The 27536-nt window shown below is 40.5% G+C and overlaps 1 protein-coding gene across 6 annotated transcripts in view; it reads right to left on the minus strand.

Annotated features, from left to right (window-relative positions):
• ABCC9 (ATP binding cassette subfamily C member 9) overlaps nt 1-27536 on the minus strand; it is a 157492-nt gene that overhangs the window by 11914 nt on the left and 118042 nt on the right. For all 6 annotated transcript variants that reach the window (XM_070371173.1, XM_070371169.1, XM_070371170.1 and 3 more), the window contains 7 exons: nt 23596-23698; nt 12800-12901; nt 11764-11884; nt 9953-10083; nt 9137-9215; nt 5401-5509; nt 1180-1283 (listed from right to left, as the gene is read on the minus strand). In XM_070371173.1, coding sequence (XP_070227274.1) covers nt 1180-1283; nt 5401-5509; nt 9137-9215; nt 9953-10083; nt 11764-11884; nt 12800-12901; nt 23596-23698 — 749 coding nt within the window. The remainder of the gene's footprint in view (nt 1-1179; nt 1284-5400; nt 5510-9136; nt 9216-9952; nt 10084-11763; nt 11885-12799; nt 12902-23595; nt 23699-27536) is intronic.

A 27536-nucleotide genomic window follows, 5' to 3' on the forward strand; every position in this document is an offset into this window, starting at 1 on the left:
TTCTGATGCTTTCTTAAATGAGTTTAGACTTTAAGGAAACAGAAGTCCAAAACTTTCATGAATGAAAGACTATATCTTGAACTCTCCCTTGTTTAATTAATCATGTTTTTCTTTCATTATTCATGTTGTTCTTTTGTTTTTGTTATCAATTATTTACCGGAAATTACACTACGTGGCAAATAGATGGGGAAACAGTGGCTGACTTTATTTTTGGGGGCTCTAAAATCACTGCAGATGGTGACTGCAGCCATGAAATTAAAAGACGCTTATTCCTTGGAAGGAAAGTTATGACCAACCTAGACAGTATATTAAAAAGCAGAGAATTACTTTGCTAACAAAGTTCCGTCTAGTCAAGGCTATTGTTTTTCCAGTAGTCATGTATGGATGTGAAAGTTGGGCTATAAAGAAAGCTGAGAACTGAAGAATTGATGCTTTTGAACTGTGGTGTTGGAGAAGACTCTTGAGAGTCCCTCAGACTGCAAGGAGATCCAACCAGTCCATCCTAAAGATCAGTCCTGGGTGTTCATTGGAAGGATTGATGCTGAAGCTGAAGTTCCAATACTTTGGCCACCTGATGTGAAGAGCTGACTCACTGGAAAAGGCCCTGTTGCTGGGAAAGATTAAAGGCAGGAGGAGAAGGGGATGACAGAGGATGAGATGGTTGGATGGCATCACCGACTTAATAGACATGAGTTTGAGTAAACTCCGGAAGTTGAGTAGACAGGGAGGCCTGGCATGCTGCTGTCAATGGGGTCACAAAGAGTCGGACATGACTGGGTGACTGAACTGAACTGATGCTACCTCTGGGACTAAATTCATATCAGGGATCTAGAAAGACTCCATATGCCATGGAGCAACTAAGCCCATGTCCCACAACTACTGAGTCTGTGCTCTACAGCCTGAGAGCTGTGGCTGCCGAAGTCCCCGCACTCTAAGGTCTGTACTCCACAAGAGAAGCCACTGCAGTGAGAAGCTGGAGAACCACAACGAGAGAATAGCACCCACTTGCCACAACTAGAGAAAAGTCTGTGCAGAAACAAAGACTCAGCACAGCCAAAAATCAACAAAAATAAATATAAGGAGCTTTAGTGCTAGAATTATGTAATTCTAGAATAAAATGTAGATATGTAGAATTCATTGCATATATAAAAAAATTAATGCATCATTTAGAAGATATACCTAGACCTCCTGGTAGGGATTTGACCATGTTCTTCAACTGAGCAATTTCAAGAGCTTCCCAGAGTCTGTCATCCGTGCATTTGCATTCTGGATCTAAATTAAATCTGTAGGGAAAAAAATCAGTTAGTGAATAAATTTTTAAAATGACTGTTTAATGTGTGCTTGCTTATTGCTGTTCTTCCCTAAAGATGGAAATCCTATTTGTTTTGGTTATTGCTGTATGCCCAGGATCTACAACAGTGCTTAGGATAGAACAGGCATTCACTTCATGCCTTAATATTCTTAAATTTATTAAAAATTTTTTTATTGGAGTATAGTTGCTTTACAATGTTGTTAGATTCTGCAAAGTGAATTTACTATATGTATATGTATATATCCCTTCTTTTTCAGATTAACTTCTCATTTAGATCACCACAGAGAACTGAGTAGAGAAAAATCGTAATTCCCAAAGATACATGCACCCCAATGTTCACTGCAGGACTATTTACAATATCCAGAACATGGAAGCAATCTAAATGTCCATCAACAAAGAAATGGATAAAGAACATGTGGCACATATACACAATGGAATATTACTCAGCCATAAAAAGGAACGAAATTGTGTCATTTCCAGAGACTCTGATGGGCCTAGAGACTTGGACAGAGTAAAGTGAGTCATATTATGTTCAATGTAACTTGAATAGTATCTAGCTAATTATCCCTACAGAACTAATGTTAAATACGTAAATCTATATGGAAATATACAGTGCTATTTCAGATGAGTTATGCTGTATCAACTAAAATAACAGAATTCATAATATATTCAAAGATAGAGATTTCTATCATATTGCGAAATAATCTGGTACACCTAGAAGTTTTAACTGAAGTAATTTTACAATGTGGCTCAGATCATGAACTCCTTATTACAAAATTCAGGCTTAAATTGAAGAAAGTCTTCCTGATAGCTCAGTTGGTAAAGAATCTGCCTGCAATGCAGGAGACCCCGGTTCGATTCCTGGGTCAGGAAGATCCACTGGAGAAGGGATAGGCTACCCACTCCAGTATTCTTGGGCTTCTGTTGTGGCTCAGCTGGTAAAGAATCTGCCTGCAGTGCGGGAGACCTGGGTTCGATTCCTGGGTTAGAAAGATCCCCTGGAGAAGGGAAAGGCTACCACTCCAGTATTCTGGCCTGGAGAATTCCATGGACTGTGTAGTCCATGGCATCGCAAAGAGTCGGACACAACTGAGTGACTTTCACTCACTTCACTTACTTCTTCAGGGAAAAATGCTAGACCATTTAGGTATGACCTAAATCAAATCCCTTATGATTTTATAGTGCAGGTGACAAAGAGATTCAAGAGATTAGATCTGGTAGACAGAGTGCCTGAAGAACTATGGACAGAGGTTTGTAACACTGTACAGGAGGCAGTGACCAAATCATCTCCAAGAAATAAATGCAAAGCAAAATGGTTGTCTGAGGAGGCCTTACAAATAGCTGAGAAATGAAGAGAAATGAAAGGAAAAGGAGAAAGGGGAAGATATACTTAACTGAATGCTAAGTTCCAAAGAACAGCAAGCAGAGATAAGGAAGCGTTTTTAAGTGAATAATGCAAATAAAGGAAAACAATAGAATGGGAAAGACTGGCAATCTCTTCAAGAAAATTAGAGATACCAAGGGAACATTTCATGCAAAGATGGGCACAATAAAGGACAGAAATGGCAAGGACCCAACAGAAGCAGAAGAGATTAAGAAAAGGTGGCAAGAATATACAGAAGAACTTTATAAAAAAATTCTTAATGACTCAGATAACCAATAAGGTGTGGTCGCTCACCTAGAGCCAGACATCCTGGAGTGTGAAATTAAATGGGCCTTAGGAAGCATTACTATGAACAAAGCTAGTGGAGGTGATGGAATTCCAGCTGAGCTATTTCAAATCCTAGAAGATGATGCTGTGAAAGTGCTGCACTCAATATGCCAGCAAATTTGGAAAACTCAGCAATGACCACAGGACTGGAAAAAGGTCAGTTTTCATTCCAATCCCAAAGAAAGACAATGCAAAAGAATGTTCTGTACAGTTGTGCTCATTTCACATGCCAGCAAGGTAATGCTCAAAATCCTTCAAGCTAGGCTTTGACAGGACATGAACTGAGAAATTCCAGATGTACAAGCTGGATTTAGAAAAGGCAGAGGAACCACAGATCAAATTGTCAACATCCGCTGGATTATAGAGAAAGCAAGGGAATTCAAGGAAAACATCTGCTTCATTGACTATGTCACAATAAACTGTGAAAAATTCTTAAAAAGATAGGAATACCAGACCACTTTACCTGCCTCCTGAGAAGCCTGTATGCAAGTCAAGAAGCAACAGGTATAACGAGACACGGAACAACGGACTTATGCAAAACTGAGAAAGGAGTACATCAAGACTGTATATTGTCACTCTACTTATTTAACTGACATGCAGAGTACATCATGCAAAATGATGGGCTGGATGAATCACAAGCTGGAATCAAGACTATTGGGAGAAATGTTAACAATGTCAGATATGCAGATGATAACACCCTTATGGCAGAAAATGAAAAGGAACTAAAGAGCATCATAATCAGGGTTAAAAAGGAGAGTGAAAAAGCTTGCTTAAATCTCAACATTCAAAAAACTAAGATCAGAACATCTAATCCCATCACTTTGTGTCAAATAGATGGGGAAAAAGTGTAAACAGTGGCAGATTTTATTTTCTTGGGCTCCAAAAATTACTGCAGATGGTGACTGCAGCCATGAAATTAAAAGACATTTGCTTTTTGGAAGGAAAGCTATGACAAACCTAGACAGCATATTAAAAAGCAGAGACATCACTTTGCCAACAAAGTCAAATGTATAGTTTTTTCCAGTAGTCATGTATAGACGTGAAAGTTGGACCATAAAGAAAGCTGAGTGCTGAAGGACTGATGCTTTCGAATTGTGGTGCTAGAGAAGGCACTTGAGAGTCCCTTGGATTGCAAGGAGCTCAAACCAGTCAATCCTAAAAGAAATCAACCCTGAATATTCATTGGAAGGACTGAAGCTGAAGCTTCAATACTTTGGTCACCTGATGTGAAGAGCTGACTCAGCGGAAAATACCCTGAGGCTGGAAAGACTGCAGGCAAAAGAAGAGAGAGGCAGAGGATGAAATAGTTGGATGGCATCACCGACTCAATGGACTAGAATTTGAGAAAACTCTGGGAGATAGTGGAGGACAAAGGAGCCTGGAGCGCTACTGTCCATGGGGTCACAAAGAGTCGGACAGAATTTAGCAACTAAATAACAACAATTTTATGATTAAATACTGAACAATCTTACATACGTTTTCTCTTTGAGACAAGGAATATTTAGGAAAAGGTGATAAATACTTTTCAATGAAGTAGATGGAGTAGAGGAGCAAGAGAGAAAAGAGACTGGATGGAATGATAGATATGACCTGATGGACAGTAACAGTGGACTCTAGAGTCAGACAAACTTTATTCGGGATGGCAGTTCTACCCCCAACTAAATGTATGAACGTGGCTAAGCCACAGCTTCTCTGAGATTCAAAACCCTCATCTGAAAAATGGGGACAAATAATATAAACACTAGAGCAGTGCTGTGAGGACTCAGCAAAGAGTAGATACCTCCATTCTCTTTCTCTCTTTTCTTTCATGAGAAACTGCAAACCAGGCATGGAGAAGAATGTGGCAGCTTCTTCAGAGCAATTTTGGTGGAAAGAAAAATTGTGAGGGGTGGAAGAGAATCAAGGTATTTACCAAACTTAGTATCTGTTGAGCTCAAATTAGACACACAAGAGGCAGGCAGGGCATCTGTAGGGTGGACACCTCAGAAATGTCTGCCAAGAACAGAGGGAAGGGTGGTGTTTGTGGAGTTGAACAGAAGAGATGAACTTTGGGGGGAGGACATAAAAGATGGGTATGAGTTTGAGCAAACTCCAGGAGATGGTGAAGGACAGGGAAGCCTAGCATGCTGCAGTCCATGAGGTCACAAAGAGTTAGACATGACTGAACGACTGAGCAACAACAACAAAGGATGGGCTTCTTTAGGTTAATCCAGCCATTCTAAGTGCCTCAATCCAAACTGTGGGACAGAACATTTGACCTCATCATCCTGGTGACGACCTTTCACACCTACCTGAAAAGCAACTCTGAGAAAAACCCTCCTATGAGCCAAAGGGTAAATACTGAGGCACATGAGTTTCTGTTGAATACATTACCTACCGGATAGAACCGCTGAAGAGTATGGGATCCTGCAGAATGATTGAAAGCCTAGAACGTAGTGTGTGCAGTGGCAATTTGGAAATGTCTATCCCATCAATGACAATCTTTCCTGTTAAAGAAAAACAAAAATGGCAAGCCTGTCATAAAACCACAAGTAAAATAATATTGGTTTACCAATTGGAAGTGCTTTCCTAGTTCAGGATTGAAATTCAGAAGATGATGCTTTCCATATAAGTATGATCATGATATGCCTCTAAGAAAAATAGGTATTTTGGCGATATTTTCTTTCTTATGTATTATATTTTCTCCTAAAGGGATTTCCACTTTTTACTGTTTATGTGGTTCATACAAACCAAAGGTACTCTTTTTCCTCAGTGGTCTTCTTTACAGTATTCCTTTATACTGTTCTCAGCTCTATTTTCCTTCATAGGACATTCTATTATACACATTTATTGATCTTTTGGGGGCTTCCCTGGTAGCTCAGTTGGTAAAGAATCTGCCTGCAATGCAGGAGACCTAGGTTCAGTCTCTGGGTGGGGAAGATCGCCTGGAGAAGGAAATGGCAACCCACTCCAGTATTCTTGACTGGAAAATCCCATGGACAGAGGAGCCTGGCAGGCTACAATGGGGTTGCAAAGAGTCAGACATGACTTAGCGACTAAACCACCACCATAGATCTTTTTAATTGTGTGGCTCAGACAGTAAAGAATTCGCCTGTAATGCGGGAGACCTGGGTTCGATCCCTGGGTTGGGAAGATCCTCTGGAGGAGGGCATGGCAAGCCACTCCAGTATTCTTGCCTAGAGTATCCCCATGGACAGAGGAGTCTAGAGCTACAGTTCATGGCGTCACAAAGAGTCGGACACAACTGAGTGACTAAGCACAGCACTCTCCCCAAACTAGAATATCAGGTTATTGAAGATGGGCAATTTTGTCTGTCTTATTCACTCGTTTATTTATTTACTTATATATTTCAAAAATCGTTTTACTTTGTAGTGGGGTATAGCTGATTAACAATATTGTGTTATATTTATTTGTTTTTAATATTTGTTTTCATTTATTTTTTGGCCACACCAAGTGACATTCTGGCTCTCAGTTCTCTGGCCAGGGACGGGAACTGTGCCCTCTGTAATGGAAGTTCAGATGCTTAACCACTGGACTGTCCATGTTAGTCGCTCAGTCATGTCCCACTCTTTGCAACTCTTTGCAACTGTAGACTGCCAGCCTCCTCTGTCCATGGAATTCTCCAGGCAAGAATACTGGAATGCATTGCTATTCCCTTCTCCAGGGGGTCTTCCTGATCCAGGGATCGAACCCAGGTCTCCTGCATTGCAGGCAGATTTTTTACCATCTGAGCCACCAGGGAAGCCCCAAGAAGAAAGGCTTCTCTGACCAGGAAACAAACCTGGGCCACAATGGTGAGGGCGTCTATTTCTAACCACTAGACCACCATCAGAGAAATCTCTTTGCTCATTTATTGATTGAGGAGTACAGTACAGTACAAGTAAGAAAGAAAATTCTATGACATAGGTATCAACTCTTAATAAATTTCACTGTACATGAACTTGTGCAATCTTGATGACTCTTCCTTACCTTGATAGCTTTAGTTTATGGTCTTGTTTTGTGCAAAGATAATATTGCTCTATGAGACAAGCATGCTAAGCGAAGGATGGCAGTTAGAGGCCCTTTGCTGGATTTAGATTCAAGAGCAGGTAAGGTGATTAGCTTAAACTTTCTTCTGGGTATAATATATTATCTATTAAAACCTCAATCGCTTAATGGTATTAAAAAGATAATCAGTCATCATAGTCCTCATGGGAGCTGAAATGATGTTTCTGAACTCATGAGACTATGGTTAATCTAATATGTTCCATCATAGTGACAGTTTTTTAATGAAAAGTTTCAATCAACTGTCTTGGATCCTGTAATTGGATTATAATGCAAATCCCACAGAAAATCCTTAAAGGATCTGTGTATTATTACCAGTCATGGCAAGAGCAAGCTGCTCATCTAGAGGTGGATAGCTATCTCTTTGCTAAATCTAAGTCCCAAACCCTTCAGTGACCACAGTCCAACTTTGTTGTTCATAAACTGACCTCTTTATTTCACTGAGTTGTTGTGTAGATTAAATAATGTAACCTGTCAAGTATAATAAAAATGTAAAGTACTATCACTATTATCACAATGATTAGAGATAATAATATTTAAGCAATTCTCGAGCTGATGGCTCCCCTTTCATTCAAGATGGCGTATGTGCTGGCCTATTTATAGGTCACTAAATAGACTAAATAATGTGACATATTTTTTCTAAAACAAATATTAGATTACTTCCATGTATGATACTATTAATAATTTTGCAGATGAATAAATATTTTTGTATATTGTCAGCGTGTCCTTGGCACTTTATTAGCAACAGTCACCTCTTCCCAAAACATCCAACATCATTAAACCACGTTATTAAGCAGATGATAATAAGAGTCATACACTACAATTAAAATGTAGCTTATTTATCTCCTTTTTTCCTTTAATGGAAAGAAATGTGCTTTTAGTTTGTAGGAAATTAGACAGTCTTTTTCTCTCTTCCTTCTTGAAATGCCACTTCCATCTGCTGCTCTTCATAATGAGTGGCTTTGTTTTCATTTTACTAATTTAATAAAATTCTTTAACAATAATTTCTAGAGCTGAGTTTAGGGCTAATAATTTTATTTCTCCAGTTCCTTTTTTTCTTTACTCCTAAACTGTTTGTCTGGGATACATACATGCTCAGTTGTGTCTAACTCTTCGTGACCCCTTAGACTATAGCCTGCCAAACTCCTCTGTCCATGGGATTCTCCAGGCAAACATGCTGGAGTGGGTTGCCATTTCCACCTCCAGGGGATCAGGGATCAAACCCATGTCTCCTGCATCTCCTTGCATTGGCAGGAAGATTCTTTACCACTGAGCCACCCAAGAAGCCCATTTATCTGGAATACCTGCCTCAAACCATGGTATGTAGGACACAATAGTAGTTGTAGTAGTAGTAATGCGTGCTCAGTCATGACAGACTCTTTGCAACCCCATGGATTGTAGCCCACCAGGCTCCTCTGTCCATGGGATTTTCCAGGCAAGAATACTGAAGTCATTCTAAATATATTTTATTATTGCAGGACTAGGTAAGTAGATAGCATATTTAAAAGGAGAGACATTACTTTGCCAACAAAGGTCCGTCTAGTCAAGGCTATGGTTTTTCCTGTGGTCATGTATGGATGTGAGAGTTGGACTGTGAAGAAAGCTGAGTGCCGAAAAATTGATGCTTTTGAACTGTGGTGTTGGAGAATTCTCTTGAGAGTCCCTTGGACTGCAAGGAGATCCAACCAGTCCATTCTAAAGGAGATCAGTACTGGGTGTTCTTTGGAAGGACTGATACTAAAGCTGAAAATCCAATACTTTGGCCACCTCATGTGAAGAGTTGACTCACTGGAAAAGATCCTGATGCTGGGAGGGATTGGGGGCAGGAGGAGAAGGGGATGACAGAGGATGAGATGGCTGGATGGCATCACCGACTTGATGGACATGAGTTTGAGTAAACTCCAGGAGTTGGTGATGGACAGGGAGGCCTGGCATGCTGCAATTCATGGGGTCACAGAGTTGGACACAACTGAGTGACTGAACTGAACTGAACTAAGTAGACATTGCTTTTTTTTTTTTTAAAGGAAGAGTATCACATGGCTAATGAAAAAGTTTAGTTAGTAACTCACCATCAAATATATCCACCATTCTGAAGAAAGCCAGAGATAATGATGACTTTCCACTGCCAGTGCGACCACATATGCCCACCTAAGAAAGCAACTGTCACTCAGAGAAAAGAGGACTCAGACAAAAGAAAAAAGTAGGCATAGCATTTTTAACTTAGATAAGACACCATGATAAAACTGCAACTCTATTTAAACAGTTACATTAAAATTGTCGTTCTCCTCTCAGGTCTCCTTTCTGAGTTATCATTATTGAGATAACACAGGATCTTCATCAAGTCTTCATCAACTGTTTTTTATTTCTATGCGGTTGTGCGTTTTACCTCTGTGGCTTCATTTTTCCATTTAGTGTATCATTGACCTAATAAACAAGTACTCCACTTTGTCTCAGAAGTGATGATTTTATTATATAACAAGAAGTAAAATGAGTCCATTTTTCTGCACACTTGCTCTTTTTACAATAACTAAAATAAATCATTGTGAGGCCAGAGCTAGTACAAACACAAAGGTTCTCAAGGGGACATCTGGAATGGTCATGAGCCAAAAGCTAGAAATTTTGAAAAACATGCCCGTTGTTCACTTTTCTGATCTTCATGGGAGATGAATGAATGGCAATACAGTTTAGAGAACGTATACTTTATCTGGATCCACTCTCTCCCTTTTCTCTTTTATGCACATAATTTGACCTATAAAGTGTAAGGAATATAATGGGAGCCCAGTGAGAAGATCCTTGGCTGACATGTCTAAGGAGCTCAAGTGGCAATGGGGTGGTTCCATCTGAGGTTCTGTATGAATTACATCAAATGACAGTGAACTCCATACCTTCTGCCCAGGTTTGATGTAAGCCTTGACATGCTTAAGAACAGGCTTTAGGTTATTTTCATATCTGACACACAGATCATGAATCTTGATCTCCCCTTCCTGAGGCCAATGTTCTGGAACTTGAGAAGGATCTGGAGGGTGGAGATGGAGTACAGGAAGAGAGACAGAGAGACACAGAAAGAGGCAGAAAGAAAAGCACACATACTTATATACATTTATACATACACACATAATCATTGTTTCCTAAATTTACGGTCATACTAAACCTACTTCTGGGTTTAAAATTTCTTTAATTAAAAGATTATATTTATTTATTTGGATTTTGGCTGCATCTGGTGGCTTGAAATATCTTCGTTCCCCAAACAGGGACTGAACCCTGGCCCTTGGCAGTGAGAGCATGGAGCCCTATGCTCCATGGCCAGTGGTTTCACTGGCCATGGAACCACTGGCCCACTAGGGAATTCCCATATGGGTTTTTTTCTTTTAATTAACATTACATTCAGAGTAAAAGTCTCTTGATTAAGAACTTTAAAAATAGTTTTTGTGTGTTTGTTTTGGAGCATTAACGGGCATCATGTCTCTCAGCACTCTATTGCTCAATTCTATTCCTGGTGGTTCATCTGTCAATGAATTCATTTGTTCAGTCAGCTGGTCCTCAAACATTTGAGTGATTCAGATGTGAGAGGTGTTATGCAGGGAGCTGAGAGGGAAGACATGCCTCGAGGTGCTCAGTGTGTCCCAGGGGACCGCATGCAAGTAAGTCAGCCCCTATAGGACTGCACGCAGAATCACATGATGGAGGCTGACCCAAGGTGTTCTGGGAGCAGAGATGGTGGCAGCCCAGGAGTTCCAGCAGGGTTTCAAGAGGAGGTGGTGCCTGAGATGGATCTTAAAGGATAAGAGGTGGGGAAATTTATTTCATATATATATATATATATATATATATAGAGAGAGAGAGAGAGAGAGAGAGAAGAACAAAGATAAAAAGAAAGCATAGCATGTTGGTATGGCCAGAGTGAAAGGTATGTAGGTGGATAATGAAAGATGAGATTAGACAGGTGAGGAAAGATTGACTAATGAATGGTTGCATGTCCTTGAAGAGCTGAAGAGGTAATGAAGGATTTAGGCAACAGAATGCATATTAGGCATGAGATTTGCAGTTAAGGAAGATTATTCTGTCCTCAGTATTGAATTTCCTGCCAGTTTTATTCTAGCAAGGCTAAGAATCTTGGTTATTTTAAGATCTAAGCTCCTTGGCATCTAAATTAATAAGCTCTTGAGAAAAAGAATACAATAGTTCATAGTTGAGGTTGGTAATTAGTATAATAAAATCCAAGTATCTTTATGCCATTGCATGTGTGCTCAGTCGTGACTGACTGTGACCCCATGGACTGCAGCCCGTCAGGCTCCTCTGTCCATGGGATTTTCCAGGCAAGAATACTGGAGTGTTGCCACTTCCTCCTCAAGGGGATCTTCCCGACCCAGGGATTGAACCCAAGCCTCCAGAGGCTTCTGCATTGGCAGGCGGATTCCTTACCACTATGCCACCTGGGAAGCAAGTTTCTTTATAATTCTCTCTAAATATTACTAGGTAAATCTATTTGGACTCTGGTTGTATCTAAGATTTTTTCAGGCCTAAATAATCACATCTTTTCAGATGCAGTTGTAGCTTATCAGGCAAAGTCAAGATGAGAGAGGATTCTCTGGCTATTGAAATGGAAAACAAAAGCAAAAATGGCAATGTGCCTGACACACAACTAATATTCTTAAATAACTATTTAGGTGAAACACCATAATATTCAGAACAATACCCATGGTTCCTTCATAGTTCTCAGACTCCATAGTCAGGAAACTGTTCACTTTCTTCACTGCGCCCATCTGGACCTCCACATCAGCCAAGTTCCTCACGACCCAATTCAAATAATTGGTTATCTGTGTCAGGTGACAAAAACAATGAGCACATAGCAAATAAAGTAACAGTTTTTGTGAACACTGGATATCAGGGGATAGGATGACTTGGACTGTTCACGTGGGTACAGTTCATAAACACTACAGGTTATCAGAGATCAGAGAGGATGTCATGGGCTAATGCTGGCAAAGGAGGCATTGGCTCTTCTTCAATGGTCCTCTAATGTCATTGATTTGTGGACTGTCCTGACTTCCTTGCCCAGTGGATAGTTGTGTGCTTCCACTTACCTCATTTATATTCACATGGGAGTTGAAGTGAAAGTGAAGTGAAAGTCACTCAGTTGTGTCCGACTCTTTGTGACCACATGGACTATATACAATCCATAAAGTTCTCCAGGCCAGAACACTGGAGTGGGTAGCCTTTCCCTTCTTCAGGGGCTCTTCCCAACCCAGAGATCAAACCCAGGTCTCCTGCATTGCAGGCGGATTCTTTACCAGCTGAGCCACAAGGGAAGCCCAAGAATACTGGAGTGGGTAGCCTATGCCTTCTCCAGCAGATCTCCCTGACCCAGGAATTGAACCAGAGTCTCCTAAATTGCAGGCAGATTCTTTACCAACTGAGCTATCAGGGAAGCTCACAGGGGAGTTAGTGTTCTTAAATGGGTGGTGAGCAACTCAGGACAAGAATCCCAAACAACCTTGGGAGAACTCTGACCACAGTGCTTGAGGAGTTTCTAAAAATTGGTTCAAAATGTCAGAAATGAATCCATGCCATCCTAAAATGCCGGGTTTAGGCCCAAATCTACTATTATCTGCAGGCTATCATCTTGTTATGAATTTCTAACTAGTCCTCTAACATCCACGAATAAGAGTTGATGATAACTACGGAAAGTACCTCAAGTGCGGTACAAAGAGAGAGAGGTTTTCATCCATACTTACCGTAAGTGCATACAGAAGACCTAAGCCCACCAATCCGGAATTGGAAGACCCACTAATGGATGCAATAGATGCAGTGAGGACAATGCAAGCACCCAGATAATCCTAAAAAAGAGTGAGAAAAAATGTTAAAAGATTTTCCCTAAGTTCTTAAAACCAAGGATCCCGATCAACCCGGGTGATCACTAACAGAATAGACATTACTCATGGTGTGTCCTGTGAGGTTTCAGAACAAGGTTACAGAAGGTAGGGAAGAATAATAACTCACAGTCTTAGGGCTGCACGGGAAGTGATGCAAGGCTCTGATTATATCTGAAAGCAGATAATTCTTTCAGAGATGGTAACTACCTGGTCAGAAATCAAGCTGCAATTTTTGGCATGACCAGGATCAGATGAAATATTTTCTTTCTTTCTTTCTTTTTTTCTTTTCTACTGCATTTTACCAGACAAGCATTATTTTTAACTTAACTTTCTACCTTGAATTTCATGTGCACTTATACCAGGGTTGGGATTAGCTCTCTTATATGCTAATTCAAGGCCTTTGCAGAAATTTGTATCTAGTTAGCTTGTTAGGATTTGTATCAATATCTGAACTTTTTGTCAATATGGACTCAGAGTCTGGGACATTAAATCTAAAGATTGCATAGAAATAGGAGTAAGTGTAATTTTTCTCTCTTAATTAGAAATATGAACATGTCTTAAAATATCTGAATTAATTATGACTCAGTGATAAACTTTTTCCAGAAAATTTAAAAATTAATTAAGGTAAACCTTTAAACTCAAAGGAGAGATGGGGGGCACCTGTCTATTTTCTACACCTTCTTCCTCCTCCATTTCCCAACATTCTTAGGCATTGTTATATCTTATCCTTTGAAAAAGAAATTTTTTTTTTTTTTTAGATTTGAATATCAGGAGATTTATTTCAGCGCTGTTATTATTGGAAAAAATTGGAAAAAAAAAGGAAATTTTCCTACTATGTGAAAGTTGCTCAGTTGTGTCCGACTCTTTTAGATCCCATGTACTATACAGCCCATGGAATTCCTTAGGCCAGAATACTGGAGTAGGTAGACTTTCCCTTCTCCAGGGGATCTTCCCAACCCAGGGATCAGACCCAGGTCTCCTGAATTGCAGGCAGATTCTTTACCAGATGAGCTACCAGGGAAGCCCTAGAATACCTATACCAGGGAAGCATAGAATGAATAAATAAATCATCATACAGACATGTGATGGTATTGTATATTTTGCTGTGATTAAAAATAATGTTTTAAACATTTTAATAATGAAAAATGGTCATCATTTTACATCAAATAAAAAATGCCAGGCATAAAACATGCAGCAGGATTTTTAAATTATAAAACATTATATAAATTTTATGTGTTTACTTTTTATTTATTTCTTAAAGATAATATAAATGTTAACAAAATGTTAATGGAATTGTCCATAGTCAATAGAATCATTAAAATTTGTCAGGCTGATGTGTCACATATGCCAGAAGCAGGTCAAATTTCAGGCATGAACACTTTCTAGAATTATTTCAAGTCTCATCTTACTGGTGATGATCTTTAGCAAGATACACCTCTGATACCTTAAAAAAAAAACTAGTAATTAGGTAAGAAGACTTTAATGACCGTAATAGAGTGGTTAACATGCTGAAATCAAGAATGGTTTCTCAAATCAGCTCACATGTGTGCATCCCAGCATCTATTTTCTTTTAAGATTTCTTTTTTGATGTGGACCATTTAAAAAGTCTTTATTAAACTTTTTACAATATCACTTGCCTTTTATGTTTTGGTTTTTTAACTACGAGTCACGTGGGATCTTAGTTCCCTGAACAGGGATCGAACCCACATCTCCTGCACTAGAAGGTGAGGTTTTAACTACTGGACAGCCAGGGAAGTCCCTCTGCAATTTTTAAATTAGCACCAAAGATCAACTTGTTGAGGAGCAATCAATGATCCCAGCCTTGGAATCACAGGTCTGGGTTCAAATGATGCCTTTGTCAATTACCAGCTAATACATTTAGATGAGTCAGTTTCTTCTTTGAAACTCAGTTTCTTCTTTGGAAAATAGAAATAGTACCTAATTTACAGGGATTTTGAAAGGAATAATAAAAAAAATCAGTTAGATTTTCCCACTTCCATGTAACAGGATGTCCTTTTCCCTTCTGGATGATTTTCAAATGTTTGAAGCAAGCTTAAGAGCTTATGTGCATCATAAAACATCAAAGGTTAAAACAGGCACTAAAATTTAATTCTGTCATGATTCCCATGGTCTTTACAAAGAATAAAGAAAGAAATCATGAGATTTAATCCCTCGAGGCAGCAAATTCCATAAAGTTAGTAAATATTCCTTTGATAGCTCCTTCCGTTGTATCCAGTGTATTCATTTATTAACAGCTTGTCACCAATCAGACCCCCCTTTATTTGAAGCAACAACTATATGAATGTAGAATCTAACCAGCCTGGGCTGCTTTTTTATATATTATAAATACCAATGTGTTCCCCTAAATACTTCTAAAATATTTACGACAATATGAATTTTTCCTTCCCACTCTCTCGTTCAAGTTAATACTTTTAACATTATGCTATAAATTTGTTATTCCCAATATTAGCTTTTCTAAAGAGACTCATAAAGAGTTTATGTGATAAGTCTCAGAAAGTAAGTTAGCACTAGGAGATACTTCCAGCAAGATGCTCCCAGCATGATACAAAGAAATATTCCATATATATGCGTTAGTATACTGTATTTATGTTTTTCCTTCTGGCTTACTTCACTCTGTATAATAGGCTCCAGTTTCATCCACCTCATTAGAACTGATTCAAATGTATTCTTTTTAATGGCTGAGTAATACTCCATTGTGTATATGTACCACAGCTTTCTTATCCATTCATCTGCTGATGGACATCTAGGTTGCTTCCATGTCTTGGCTATTATAAACAGTGCTGCGATGAACATTGGGGTACACGTGTCTCTTTCCCTTTTGGTTTCCTCAGTGTGTATGCCCAGCAGTGGGGTTGCTGGATCATAAGGCAGTTCTATTTCCAGTTTTTTAAGGAATCTCCACACTGTTCTCCATAGTGGCTGTACTAGTTTGCATTCCCACCAACAGTGTAAGAGGGTTCCCTTTTCTCCACACCCTCTCCAGCATTTATTATTTGTAGACTTTTGGATCGCAGCCATTCTGACTGGTGTGAAATGGTACCTCATAGTGGTTTTGATTTGCATTTCTCTGATAACTAACGCATATATATGGAATTTAGAAAGATGGTAACAATAACCCGGTGTACGAGACAGCAAAAGAGACACTGATGTATAGAACAGTCTTATGGACTCTGTTGCAGAGGGAGAGGGTGGGAAGATTTGGGAGAATGGCAATGAAACATGTAAAATATCATGTAGGAAACGAGTTGCCAGTCCAGGTTCGATGCATGATGCTGGATGCTTGGGGCTGGTGCACTGGGACGGCCCAGAGGGATGGTATGGGGGGGAGGGAGGAGGAGGAGGGTTCGGGATGGGGAACACATGTATACCTGTGGCGGATTCATTTTGATATTTGGCAAAACTAATACAATTATGTAAAGTTTAAAAATAAAATAAAATTAGAGGAAAAAAAAAAATAAATAAAAACACTTGTAAAAAAAAAAAAAAAAGAAATATTCCAGTCTGTGTCTGAGAAATTACTGTGGGCAACATACAGTTTAAGACAGGGGGCCCCAATTTCTAGTATTTTAAGGCTGATAATATGAGGTAGACCTGATGTAATAATAATAGAAATAGAGTGCAGAGTAAATGTAATGCGCTTGAATCATCCCTAAACCACCCCCGTTCCCTGGTTCATGGAAAAATTGCTTTCCATGAAACTGGTCCCTGGTGTCAGAAAGTTTGGGGACCCCTGCTTCAAGGGCTTGAAACAATATATGTTTTTATTAGTTTCTATTCTCCACTTCCTCCCAGATGACCTCAGAAGGGCCTCATGCATTCATCCATCTTTCCATTCATTCAATGGTCTTTTAAAGGTATATATAACTTCCCTGTTTAGAATATCAATGCCTTCTTATTGCACTTGCAATAAATTCAGACTCTGATGAATTACAAAGCCGCAGATGATGCAAAGTCTGGGTTCTAGACCTTGCCTCCTCTGCCCTTATCTGAGATTCCGTTTCTACTCCTTCACCGTGCTCCAATCATGCTGGTCTTCCTGTCTTCGGTCAGATAAACTGGGACCTGGGACCCTTTACTGCAGTGCCTGAACCTGAACAAACGAATCCTTCAGCAAGAGAGTACAAAGAAACTGAAAGGGACTAAAAATAACGGCACACACGCGCCACTGGGGTCATGACTTACAATAAGATACAAAAAGGCTGCAAATCAACTGCCATTTCTAAGGTGCCAGGAACAGAAGCATGGTACTGTGTATGATCCCTGCACACAGCACCATCAAAGGGGTGGGCAAACCACTTAAGCTACTCTTCCTCCTCAACCCCCCAATTCACCCCTACATTCAACCTATTTAAGGAATCAGCACTCCCTGAAATGTTAAGGTGGAGTGTTAAACCACTGGACTGCCAGGTAAGTGCCCAAGGCATAGCTTTTTGAAGTACATAATAGAGCAGATTTTTCAGGGAATGAATCCATTGCCAAATTCCACAATCTAGTAAATTCAAATAGAAGTAAGAATTTAAAAACCAGTATGTCTGCCGTTTGTGGCAGTAGTGGTAAAGAACCTGCCTGCCAATGCAGGAGACATTAGAGACTCAGGTTCAGTTCGTAGGTCAGGAAGATCCCCTGAGAGGAGGGCATGGCAACGCACTCCAGTATTCTTGCCTGGAGAATCCCTTGAACAGAGGGAGTCTGGTGGGCTACGGTCCACAGGGTCATGAAGAGTCGGACACGACTGAAGCAACTTAGTGCACAGGCACAGGTCTGCAGTTTAGTATCTAAAACAAAGTTATTTCATTTTTCATAAAAATATTTTTTATCATTTTCTTTTTTTTTAAAGTGCTATTTGTGTTGTCTTTTAGTTATATCAATGAGATACTTTCCAGTTCATTCCTGGATTACCACCCCCTGCTCAATAATGTTTTTTTTTTCTAAGAAACTGGAGATTTTTTAGAGGCATTTGATCAGAATTTTACCTCATCTGAATAAGAGAGGAAGCCCCTTTGTGCATGTTTATCAAGAAATCTCATAGCAAAATAACTAAATTCCAATAGCTTCCCTTCCAATAGTACTGTAATAGTAACAGGCATGTGAAATTGCTGGGTAATATAAGAGTTTATATTAGTTGCCCATTTCCACTTCCTTTACCATTAAACTTTAGTTTAATGAATTATACAGTGACTGTACCTTTCCACACCTCCTTTCCTTTCCACTGCAAACATGTGAACAACAAAATGGCTTAAAAGCACTAAGAAAGGACAAGCAGATCATCTGAATTCACTCACATGCCAGCAGCACATGTCCTCCCATTAAGGCTTTCTATGTCCTACCCAATCAATTCACTGAAGAAAACACTTTCGGTCATAATGATACAATGGAAAGAGAGAGTCTGCTTAGGAAACAGAAGCTACTACACATGTGACTTTCCATTCTTAAAGAGGGCCCAACCATAGGACATTTGTATTAGTGATAAATTAAAACTTCCATTGAGTTTGGGAATTCAACACTCCCCTCCAGAAGGGAAGCCTTTGATCCCCAGGTCAAAAGAGAGGTCTCTGGTCAGATTTCCAATGATTCAATGACCTCTATCTCTTTGTGGGATTATAGTGAAAATAATAATTTTCCATAAAACAACCTTATAAGTAGTTAATAGGAATACCATCTCTCCCTTTTTTCATAGTCTTCAGAAATCCATGTCTAAAAACAAGAAGTCGGTGTTTATGGTTCCACGGAGTGTCTGGGTCTTCACATGACAAGATGAACACGCACCTGTCTATAATGGAGTTGTAAGCACTCAAAACAGCTCTGTACTGTTTCACAAAATAGACTCTCATACAAATTCACCCTGAAGATTAGTTTCACTTTAGCCTGTTGATTCTAAAAACTTTTTTTCTTTTTTGGCTTCTTGATGTGATTTCTCTTTTATCCTTTCACCACACAGCAAGACAAAGCCTTGGAAAGACACCCTTTAGATAGAGTTACACAATTTTTGCAAATGGAAACACCAATGCCAAAGAACTGGAACTGTTTAGTGCAGAGGGATGAACAGAAAATGCTGTGCTGAACAAAAGAACGTAAGCATCATTCAAAGGTTAGGCTGCAGTGACACCCTGCACATGACTGTGGTCCACTTCACTTGGCACCAGAGGAGAAACACTCCCCTCCCCTGCCAAAGCAACCTGGGTGGCCACAGTCTGGCTACTTTCCTACCAGCCAAATTATTCTTTTAGGTTCTTGTCCTTTTCTGAGGCCTGTGTGCTGTGACCTTTATTCCCCCCTCCCCAATTCAGAATAAGTATGAAATGAACACGGTGGGCAGGCTACATCTTCCATGGCTGACACTCTTCAGCCAGAAAAAGGGAATACTTTGTAATTGTCTTATGTGTGTTAGTCACTCAGTCATGTCTGATTCCTACAGACCCTATGGGCTGTAGCCCACCAGGCTCCTCTATCTATGGGGAGTCTCAAGAATACTGGAGTGGGTTGTCATGCCCTCCTTCAGGGGATCTTCCTGACCCAGGGATCGAACCAAGGTCTCCTGCATTGCAGGCAGATTCTTTACCCACTGAGCCACCAGGGAAGCCTCTATAATTGCCTTAACACTTATTTAGCATGACCAGAAAAAGAAATGAAAGCCATATATTGAAAAAAAATATATAATAAAACTTGGATGGGGCTCAGGAATCTTTCCGAATTCAAAAAAGGTATTTTTATCCTTTTATCCCTTACTTCTCTTGGAGATCGTCTGTCCACAGAATTCAGTGGCATTGCTCCAGAAAACTAAAATTGAGAATGAGGAAAAAAGGAAAAACAGTCACGGGAAACTATGATAAGCTTTCTCCTCTTTCTCTCCATGGAGGTCATTTAGCAAAATGACCTCAGTCATCAGTTGTGTCCCACTCTTTGCGATCCCATGGACTGTGGCACTTCTGTGGCAGGCTTCCCTGTTCCTCACTATCTCGCAAGCTGCTCAAACTCATGGCCATTGAGTCAGTGATGCCATCCAACCATCTCAACTTCTGTGGCTCCCTTCTACTCCTGTCCTCAATCTTTCCTAGCATCAGGGTCTTTTCCAAAGAGCTGACTCTTTGCATTAGGTGGCCAAAGTATTGGAGCTTCAGCTTCAGCATCAGTCCTTCCAAAAAATATTCAGGAGTTATTTCCTTTAGGATTGACTGGCTTGATCTTCTTGCTATCCAAGGGACTGTCAAGAATCTTCTCCAGCAGCACAGTTCAAAAGTACCACAATTCTTTAGTGCTCAGCCTTCCTTATGGTCCGGAACTTCCACATCCATACATGACTACTGGAAAATCCATAGCTTTGACTAGATGGACTTTTGTCAGCAAACTGATGTCTCTGCTTTTGAATATGCTGAGTTGTTGAGCTCCTCAGATCCGCATCAGGAGACCTGCTGGCCTCTTCTGAGCTCTGCCCAAGGTTCCTCCCGTCCTGATACCGATTGGCTGTGCTTCTGCTATGGGAGCTCCCAGATTATTTGAGATTAGCAGATATTTTTGTTAATTTGCTGGTTAACATATCAAAGAATAGGGAATGGAGGCAGCTGTGTTGATACTGGAGATAAGATCAATGCAGCATCAGCGGGCCAGATAGAGGTTTTCATTACTTATCTTGTTGTAAATGACTTACGAGGCAGAAAATATCCAGCTGTGGGGTTCAGAGAGCAGTTCACACCCCAGTCTCCAAGGTCCTATATCTGAACACTTATATTTCTCATATTTCTGAAACAAGATCCATTTATTTCAAACTGAAATTGTGTCTCCAGTGATGCACAGTAGTAATGAGGTCATTTACATGTGTACAATTGGGAGAAAGGTTATTTCCTAGTTAGAGTTATCTGTTCTATTTATTCAACACTCCTATTGTGGCACATATGTTCTTGGATTATAGCATTTATATTCAAATAAACATTCTAATGTTCTAATATTCTAAATATTCTGGTTCTAATGAAAACTCTGTACTTTGAGTGTACAGAATAGGAGAATAAATCTGACTGGTTTCAAGTTGGATTTCTGGGATTGTCTAGAAGGGTATGCGTGTGTGTGAGTGTTTGTGTGTGTGTGTGTGTGTGCTAAGTTGCCTCAGTCATGTCCAACTCTTTGCAACCCATGGACGGTATCCCACCAGGTGGGATGTGCCATGCCCTCCTCCAGGGGATCTTCCCAACCCACGGATCGTACCAGGGTCTCTTACGTCTCCTGCATTGCAGACAGGTTCTTTAGGCCCACATAAACTTATTGAGAGAAGGAAATGGCAACCCACTCCAGTACTTTTGTCTGGAGAATCCCATGGATGCAGGAGCCTGGTTGGCTGCCATCTATGGGATTGCACAGAGTCGGACACGACTGAAGAGACTTAGCAGCAGCAGTAGCAGCAAACTTATTGATAAACAAATATGAGAGATGAAAGAGACAAAATCATCCACAAAAGACTCTGGACCTTGAATTCTATCAGCAGATATGCCTGGAATGTTGCTATAAATCAGCAAGTTTCTTACCAAATTTTATATTTATTCATCAGAAATAGAGCAAAGGACTCTATAACTTTTTTGTGTTGGTTTTTAAGGGACAGATCTGGTAATGAGACCAAATAGCAAGTTGTGGAAAGATGATAATACACAGAAAAGAAAAAAAAGACACAAAAACAGATGTGTTATAAGGTAATAGAATGAATGACAGATTCTACCCTTCTTTTTCAAATATCATACATATATATATATATATATATTTTAGGTTTCTACAAGTGGAACTAGAATTCATTTATATTCAAGTAGGTCCAGCCGCCTTTAATGGGGGAGTTAAGTAGCAGGGTATGAGGCAAGCTAAACTAACCCACTCTGAATCTGGCTGCTGTTTCTCTCTCATTTTTCCTGACCTCCCCTTTCTTGGCAGTCTGAACGCTCTGATATCTTGTCTTCTGGCTACAAGAGCAGAACATATGGTTTGCTTGAAGATTCTTGTTAAACGTTTGTCCATCAGCCTGACAGTGGGAAGTGCTAACGAGAAGAAGCAGAAGCCAACCCAGACTCACCTCAAGTCCAGAGCAAACACACGCGCCCCTAAGAAACACACTTGATCGTCAACATCAGGAAAATCAAACACAAAGGAAACTACTGACATTTCATCCCTGTGATTTTAGGACATTCTCTGATTAAGCTAGCTCATCACTAGCTTTGTTATTCAGATATGATTTCTTTTCCTCGGAGAAAACAGATTTGAGCAAACAAACAGAAGCTTAAAGCAAGGATTTAGGGTCTGGGTAAGATCTAGGAATAGTAGTTTGTTTCTGTTATAAATCCTAAACACTTCGCCTGCCTTTCTGTTACTTACAGGTAATTGGAAAATCTCTGCCCTGCCCCTCCCAACCCCCACAGTGATCTGGAAGAAATTTCTTATCTATTTAAAATTTGTGAAATATAATTGTGTTATGTTGCTGGATAATTTCTACACAATAACACAACACAAAACAATATAGTGCTGGAGAGTCTCTGTTATTAGTGACCAATTATGACAACTACAGCTTACAGGGGGACCCAAGATTCTCTATCAATATGTTATCCATCCATCAACAACTCAGATTTTAATGTGGGCTCCTTCCTTTCACTTTATCAAATCCCCATTCCCAGATGCCCTCTCTGATCCACTGAGTTTTGAAAGAGAGCCTCCATATGACTGGGATGCTTAATCAGTGGAAGTGAGGTTCTTAACAATAATGCAGATAAACTTCCTTTTCCTTTTCATAAACTAATAATTATTTTTTAAGAAAAGATGACAATCAAGTCATCATTTCTACCAAAGTTGCTTATTCATACTGCAGATTACACAGCCCAGTCTGCAAACAACATCTCCTTCCCTCTGGAACTTGGGTCTAACCTATTTCCTCTTTCATTTATTAGGAGTGGTTGACTTATTAACCATTTACCAAAGCAGGTACCATTTCCATTAATTTATTCATTCATCCATGCATCCATCTATTCAAAAGACATTTGTTGAGTGTACCTGCCAAAAAGTGAGCTACAGGACTTATATTACTATTTTTAAACCTAACACACCCATGAGGTCATACTCCTAGTTTACAAATGGCAAACTGGGACCCAGATAAATTCGTTAACTTGCTGGACCAAGTATGTACAATGCCAAAGCTTATACCCATTCTCCTTATTTATACAGGACAGAAGAAGGCAACAGATGAATAACTGCAGTTTTTTACATTTGGGCTAACATGACCCTCCACTGGCTTAAAATAGAAAGCTGCCATCTCTTCCAGGCTGGTCCAGTTCAGTAGAAGTGAGTACATCTATTCACTTGTCAAATTTGAAAAAAAAAAAAAAAAAAACCAAAAACCTGAAGTTATACAAATATTTGCTATTCCATTAACTTATGTCATCTGGCCACTAATGAACACAAACTGAATTTTTGCTTTTGGGGCTATCTGTCTTGCCATTACCTAAAAACATCATGACAAATTTCATCCGTACCATAAACAAACCTGAGCTAAAGTCCAGAAAATGTGGAGCGAGTGCTGAACCTCAGTGGAAGCCTAGTTTTTACAACTGTCTCCCTCTTTGCATCAGACCTCTTCTCTGTGTGGTTTCCATTTCGAAATCATGAAATGAACGTACCGTTCTGACCTCCAGCCATCTGTTGGCAGCTGAGAGGAATAAGTAGGCAATGTTGTTAGTGTCTGTCAGTTCCAGCATTCGTTGCTTAAATCTGGTCTCATGCCTGCAGAAAACAAAAATATTATGTTAGCCACACAACAGGAGAAATAATAAAAAACAGTCACACTTCCTACTACATTATTTACTCAACACAGTGACGAACTGGTGGGATGGAATGACTAGTAAACGGACTACTTGCAAATAAAGGCCAGCTGCTACTGCTCTCCTGCACCCTTCCTGAGAGATGGCATGGAGCAGTAGTTCCTTTCTCAACCTCTGCTACAGAAAGGAATGTTTCCGATGACAAAGTCCTATTAAAGATCATTTCATAACTTTCTACACAAGGATGGTTACCGTGAAAACAAGGCACGGCCTATGTCTCAAGGGCCCTACAAAACCCAGAAGAAGTTGTACAGAAATGCAACATACTTGACCTAGATTTTACTGCATATATCTTACTTTTCCACAAGGCATGGTCGGAGTTGGTAGCAGGAGCTAGAAGAGACTCACGAAAGGCAGGAAACTATGGGTCTGTAACAGGCAAGTATATACCTTAAAAATGTTCTTTTCGCTCAGTTTCTGGAAATCAAAGGAGGACAACGAGGTGGCAAGAGGTCGAGGATGAGGGTCTTTGGGAATGGCAGATGTCCTTGTTAAGCAAGATATTTTACACCTCAAAGTTACAAATTATTTGTAAGAATGGTCATTGCATGAAAGAAACTCTTGGCGTGTAGTATTTACGGGGATCTAGGACACATACCGGAGAAGGCAATGGCACCCCACTCCAGTACTCTTGCCTGGAAAATCCCATGGGTGGAGGAGCCTGGTAGGCTGCAGTCCATGGGGTCTCGAAGAGTCGGACACAAATGAGCGACTTGACTTTCATTTTCACTTTCATGCATTGGAGAAGGCAATGGCAAGCCAATCCAGTACTCTTGCCTGGAAAATCCCATGGACAGAGGAGCCTGGCGGGCTACAGTCCATGGGGTTGCAAAGAGTCGGACACGACTTAGCAATTAAACAACAACATGACACACACAGTTTAGATACTGATACTGGGTCAAATTAAGTTCATTCTTGGTAATCAACATAATCAGACCAAATTCTGTGTAACCTTTGTTATAAAGGAAACTTCTAATAAAAACCTCATCCCGGGATTTCCTTGGTGGTCTGGTGGTTAAGAATCTGCCTGGGAGTGCAGGGGATGCTGGTTCGATCTCTAGGCAGTGAGCTAAGATTCTGCATGCTGCAGAGTAACTAAGCCCAACTGTTACAACTAAAACCTGATGCAGAAAAAGAAACAAATATTTTTTTAAAAAGAAACTTCATCCATTTGAACATGGGAGCTACTTCTCATAGAAACTCATGTTCCATGTTGATAAATCTTTTCTACATCACAAAAATAGTCTCTTTTTGTTTTTCAATTATTTTCCCTGGGTAACAGAAACAATGGAAAGCTGGATCATATAAACAAAATAACTGATTGGAAGGTTGGAGGAAGTGCCAAATTCAACTTTCTGTGGCTTCGGCTTATCTTACAGAGACCTCCTGTCTATGTGTTATGTTTGCAGAGAATAACCAAATTTCATCTGACAGCCTGATGGTGATTCCTAGCTGATAAAAGACTGTTCCAAGTACCCCCCGCCCCCACCGCCCCAAATCTTCAAATCAATTTGCAAAAGTTTACAATACACTATCACTATGTCAAAAATGAAGAAGTCCGGGGTGGGGTGTTCACTTGGCCCGTGAAGCCATCCATACAGGCCAATATAAAGCACATAGTTGAGATTTATCCAGTCAATCCGATCACTCCAACATGCCAAACCAGAAAAATCAGATAATTGAGTCAGACAGCAACATCTGATCTACGATAATCAAAGGGTTTGACAATCAGAGCCAAATAATTACCTCATTTTGGGTTATGTAGCCTTGACCCAAATGCCATGCACAGGAGGACCTGCACTGAATAGCAATACACTGGGCGGGACCAAGCAGACAGAGAAACAGGACCACCCTCATCATGACCCTTATACAGATGCGTGAGCTTAGTCACTCAGTCGTGTCCGACTCTTTGGGACTCCATGGACTGTAGCCCACCAGGCTCCTCGGTTCATGGGGATTCTCCAGGCAAGAATACTGAAGTGGGTTGCCATGCCCTCCTCCAGGGGACCTTCTCAACCCAGGGATCGAACCCAGGTCTCCCGAATTGCAGGCCAATTCTTTCCTAGCTGAGCCACCAGGGACAGAGTGAATAATTAACAGAGGATGACTCACAGAGTTATAGGATTTACTGAGATAGTGGATTTCAACTGTGAACAGATATATCCAATTCTGTATTTGCATTATCGGGTGGATTTTCACCCACTCATTCAGGAACATTTAGCAAGCATGAACTCAAAGTGAGACATTACAACATATATGTATGAACAAGACACAACCTCTGCCCCAGAGAAGCACATTGTCTAGTGAAAGAGGTAAGCATGGGGTTGTTGTAGTATGAACAAGTAAAGAGGGCTCAACACAGAAGCCAATCACATGGCCCTATGTGAAAAATGCTACGTGAATATCAAGGAAGATGAAAGTTTGCACTGGCTAGAAGAAAAGAATGGCAGGGAATAGGGTGGAAGGTGGGGAGGGATGGATAAAGCCATCTCTGGGATGGACTGAATGAGGTTTTAAGAAATGGGCTGAATTTTTTCGGGCTTCCCTGATAGCATATTCAAGAGCAGAGACATTACTTTGCCAACAAAGGTTCGTCTAGTCAAGGCTATGGTTTTTCCTGTGGTCACGTATGGATGTGAGAGTTGGACTGTGAAGAAGGCTGAGCGCCAAAGAATTGATGCTTTTGAACTGTGGTGTTGGAGAACACTCTTTAGAGTCCCTTGGACTGCAAGGAGATCCAACCAGTCCATTCTGAAGGAGATCAGCCCTGGGATTTCTCTGGAAGGAATGACGCTAAAGCTGAAACTCCAGTACTTTGGCCACCTCATGCGAAGAGTTGATTCATTGGAAAAGACCCTGATGCTGGGAGGGATTGGGGGCAGGAGGAGAAGGGGACGACAGAGGATGAGATGGCTGGATGGCATCACTGACTTAATGGAGTGAGTCTGAGTGAACTCTGGGAGTTGGTGATGGACAGGGAGGCCTGGTGTGCTGCGATTCATGGGCTTGCAAAGAGTCGGACACGACTGAGCGACTGATCTGATCTGGTGACTCAGACGGTAAAGCGTCTGCCTGCAATGAGGAAGACCTGGGTTCGACCCCTGGGTTGGGAATATACCCTGGGGAAGGAAATGGCAACCCACTCCAGCATTCTTGCCTGAAAAACTCCATGGATGGATGAGGCTGGTAGGCTACAGTCCATGGGATCGCAAAGAGTCGGGCACAACTGAGCAACTTCACTGGTTCACAGAATTTTTCAGGTGGACAAGGAGGGACAAAAGCATTGGAAGTATCAGGAACAACATGAGCTAAGGAGCAGAAATGAGAAAACAAGTCCAGGAGCTGGAGACAGGGTCCCCCTTCCTAGAGGGCTGTGATGATGGAGAGACGTGGGGAGGGGGAAACTTGGACCAAAGCCTGTGGACTCCAGTTGAGACGAACGTCCAACACTTCATTGTGACAAAGTGTTTTGTCTGGGGCTCTTCTTCCTCTCCCTCTAGTTTGGGGATATTGTTGCAGATACACTCTTAAAGAGTTTGTAAATGGAGCTGGCAACAGTCTGAAGGAGCAGTGAAAGGGGAGGGGTGGAAATGCAGCGAACATTCTTTCTGTGTGTTTCTATTTGGCAAGAACCCTTCTGTTTTCCTAATGGAAACTTTGACACACTCAGTCTGTATCTTTTCATCCACATCCAGCTCATCTTCTGAACATTCTTAGACCTTTATTCTGTCAGACCAAAA

The sequence above is a fragment of the Bos mutus genome, chromosome 5, assembly GCF_027580195.1.
Source record: "Bos mutus isolate GX-2022 chromosome 5, NWIPB_WYAK_1.1, whole genome shotgun sequence".
NCBI classification, from domain to species: Eukaryota; Metazoa; Chordata; class Mammalia; order Artiodactyla; family Bovidae; genus Bos; species Bos mutus.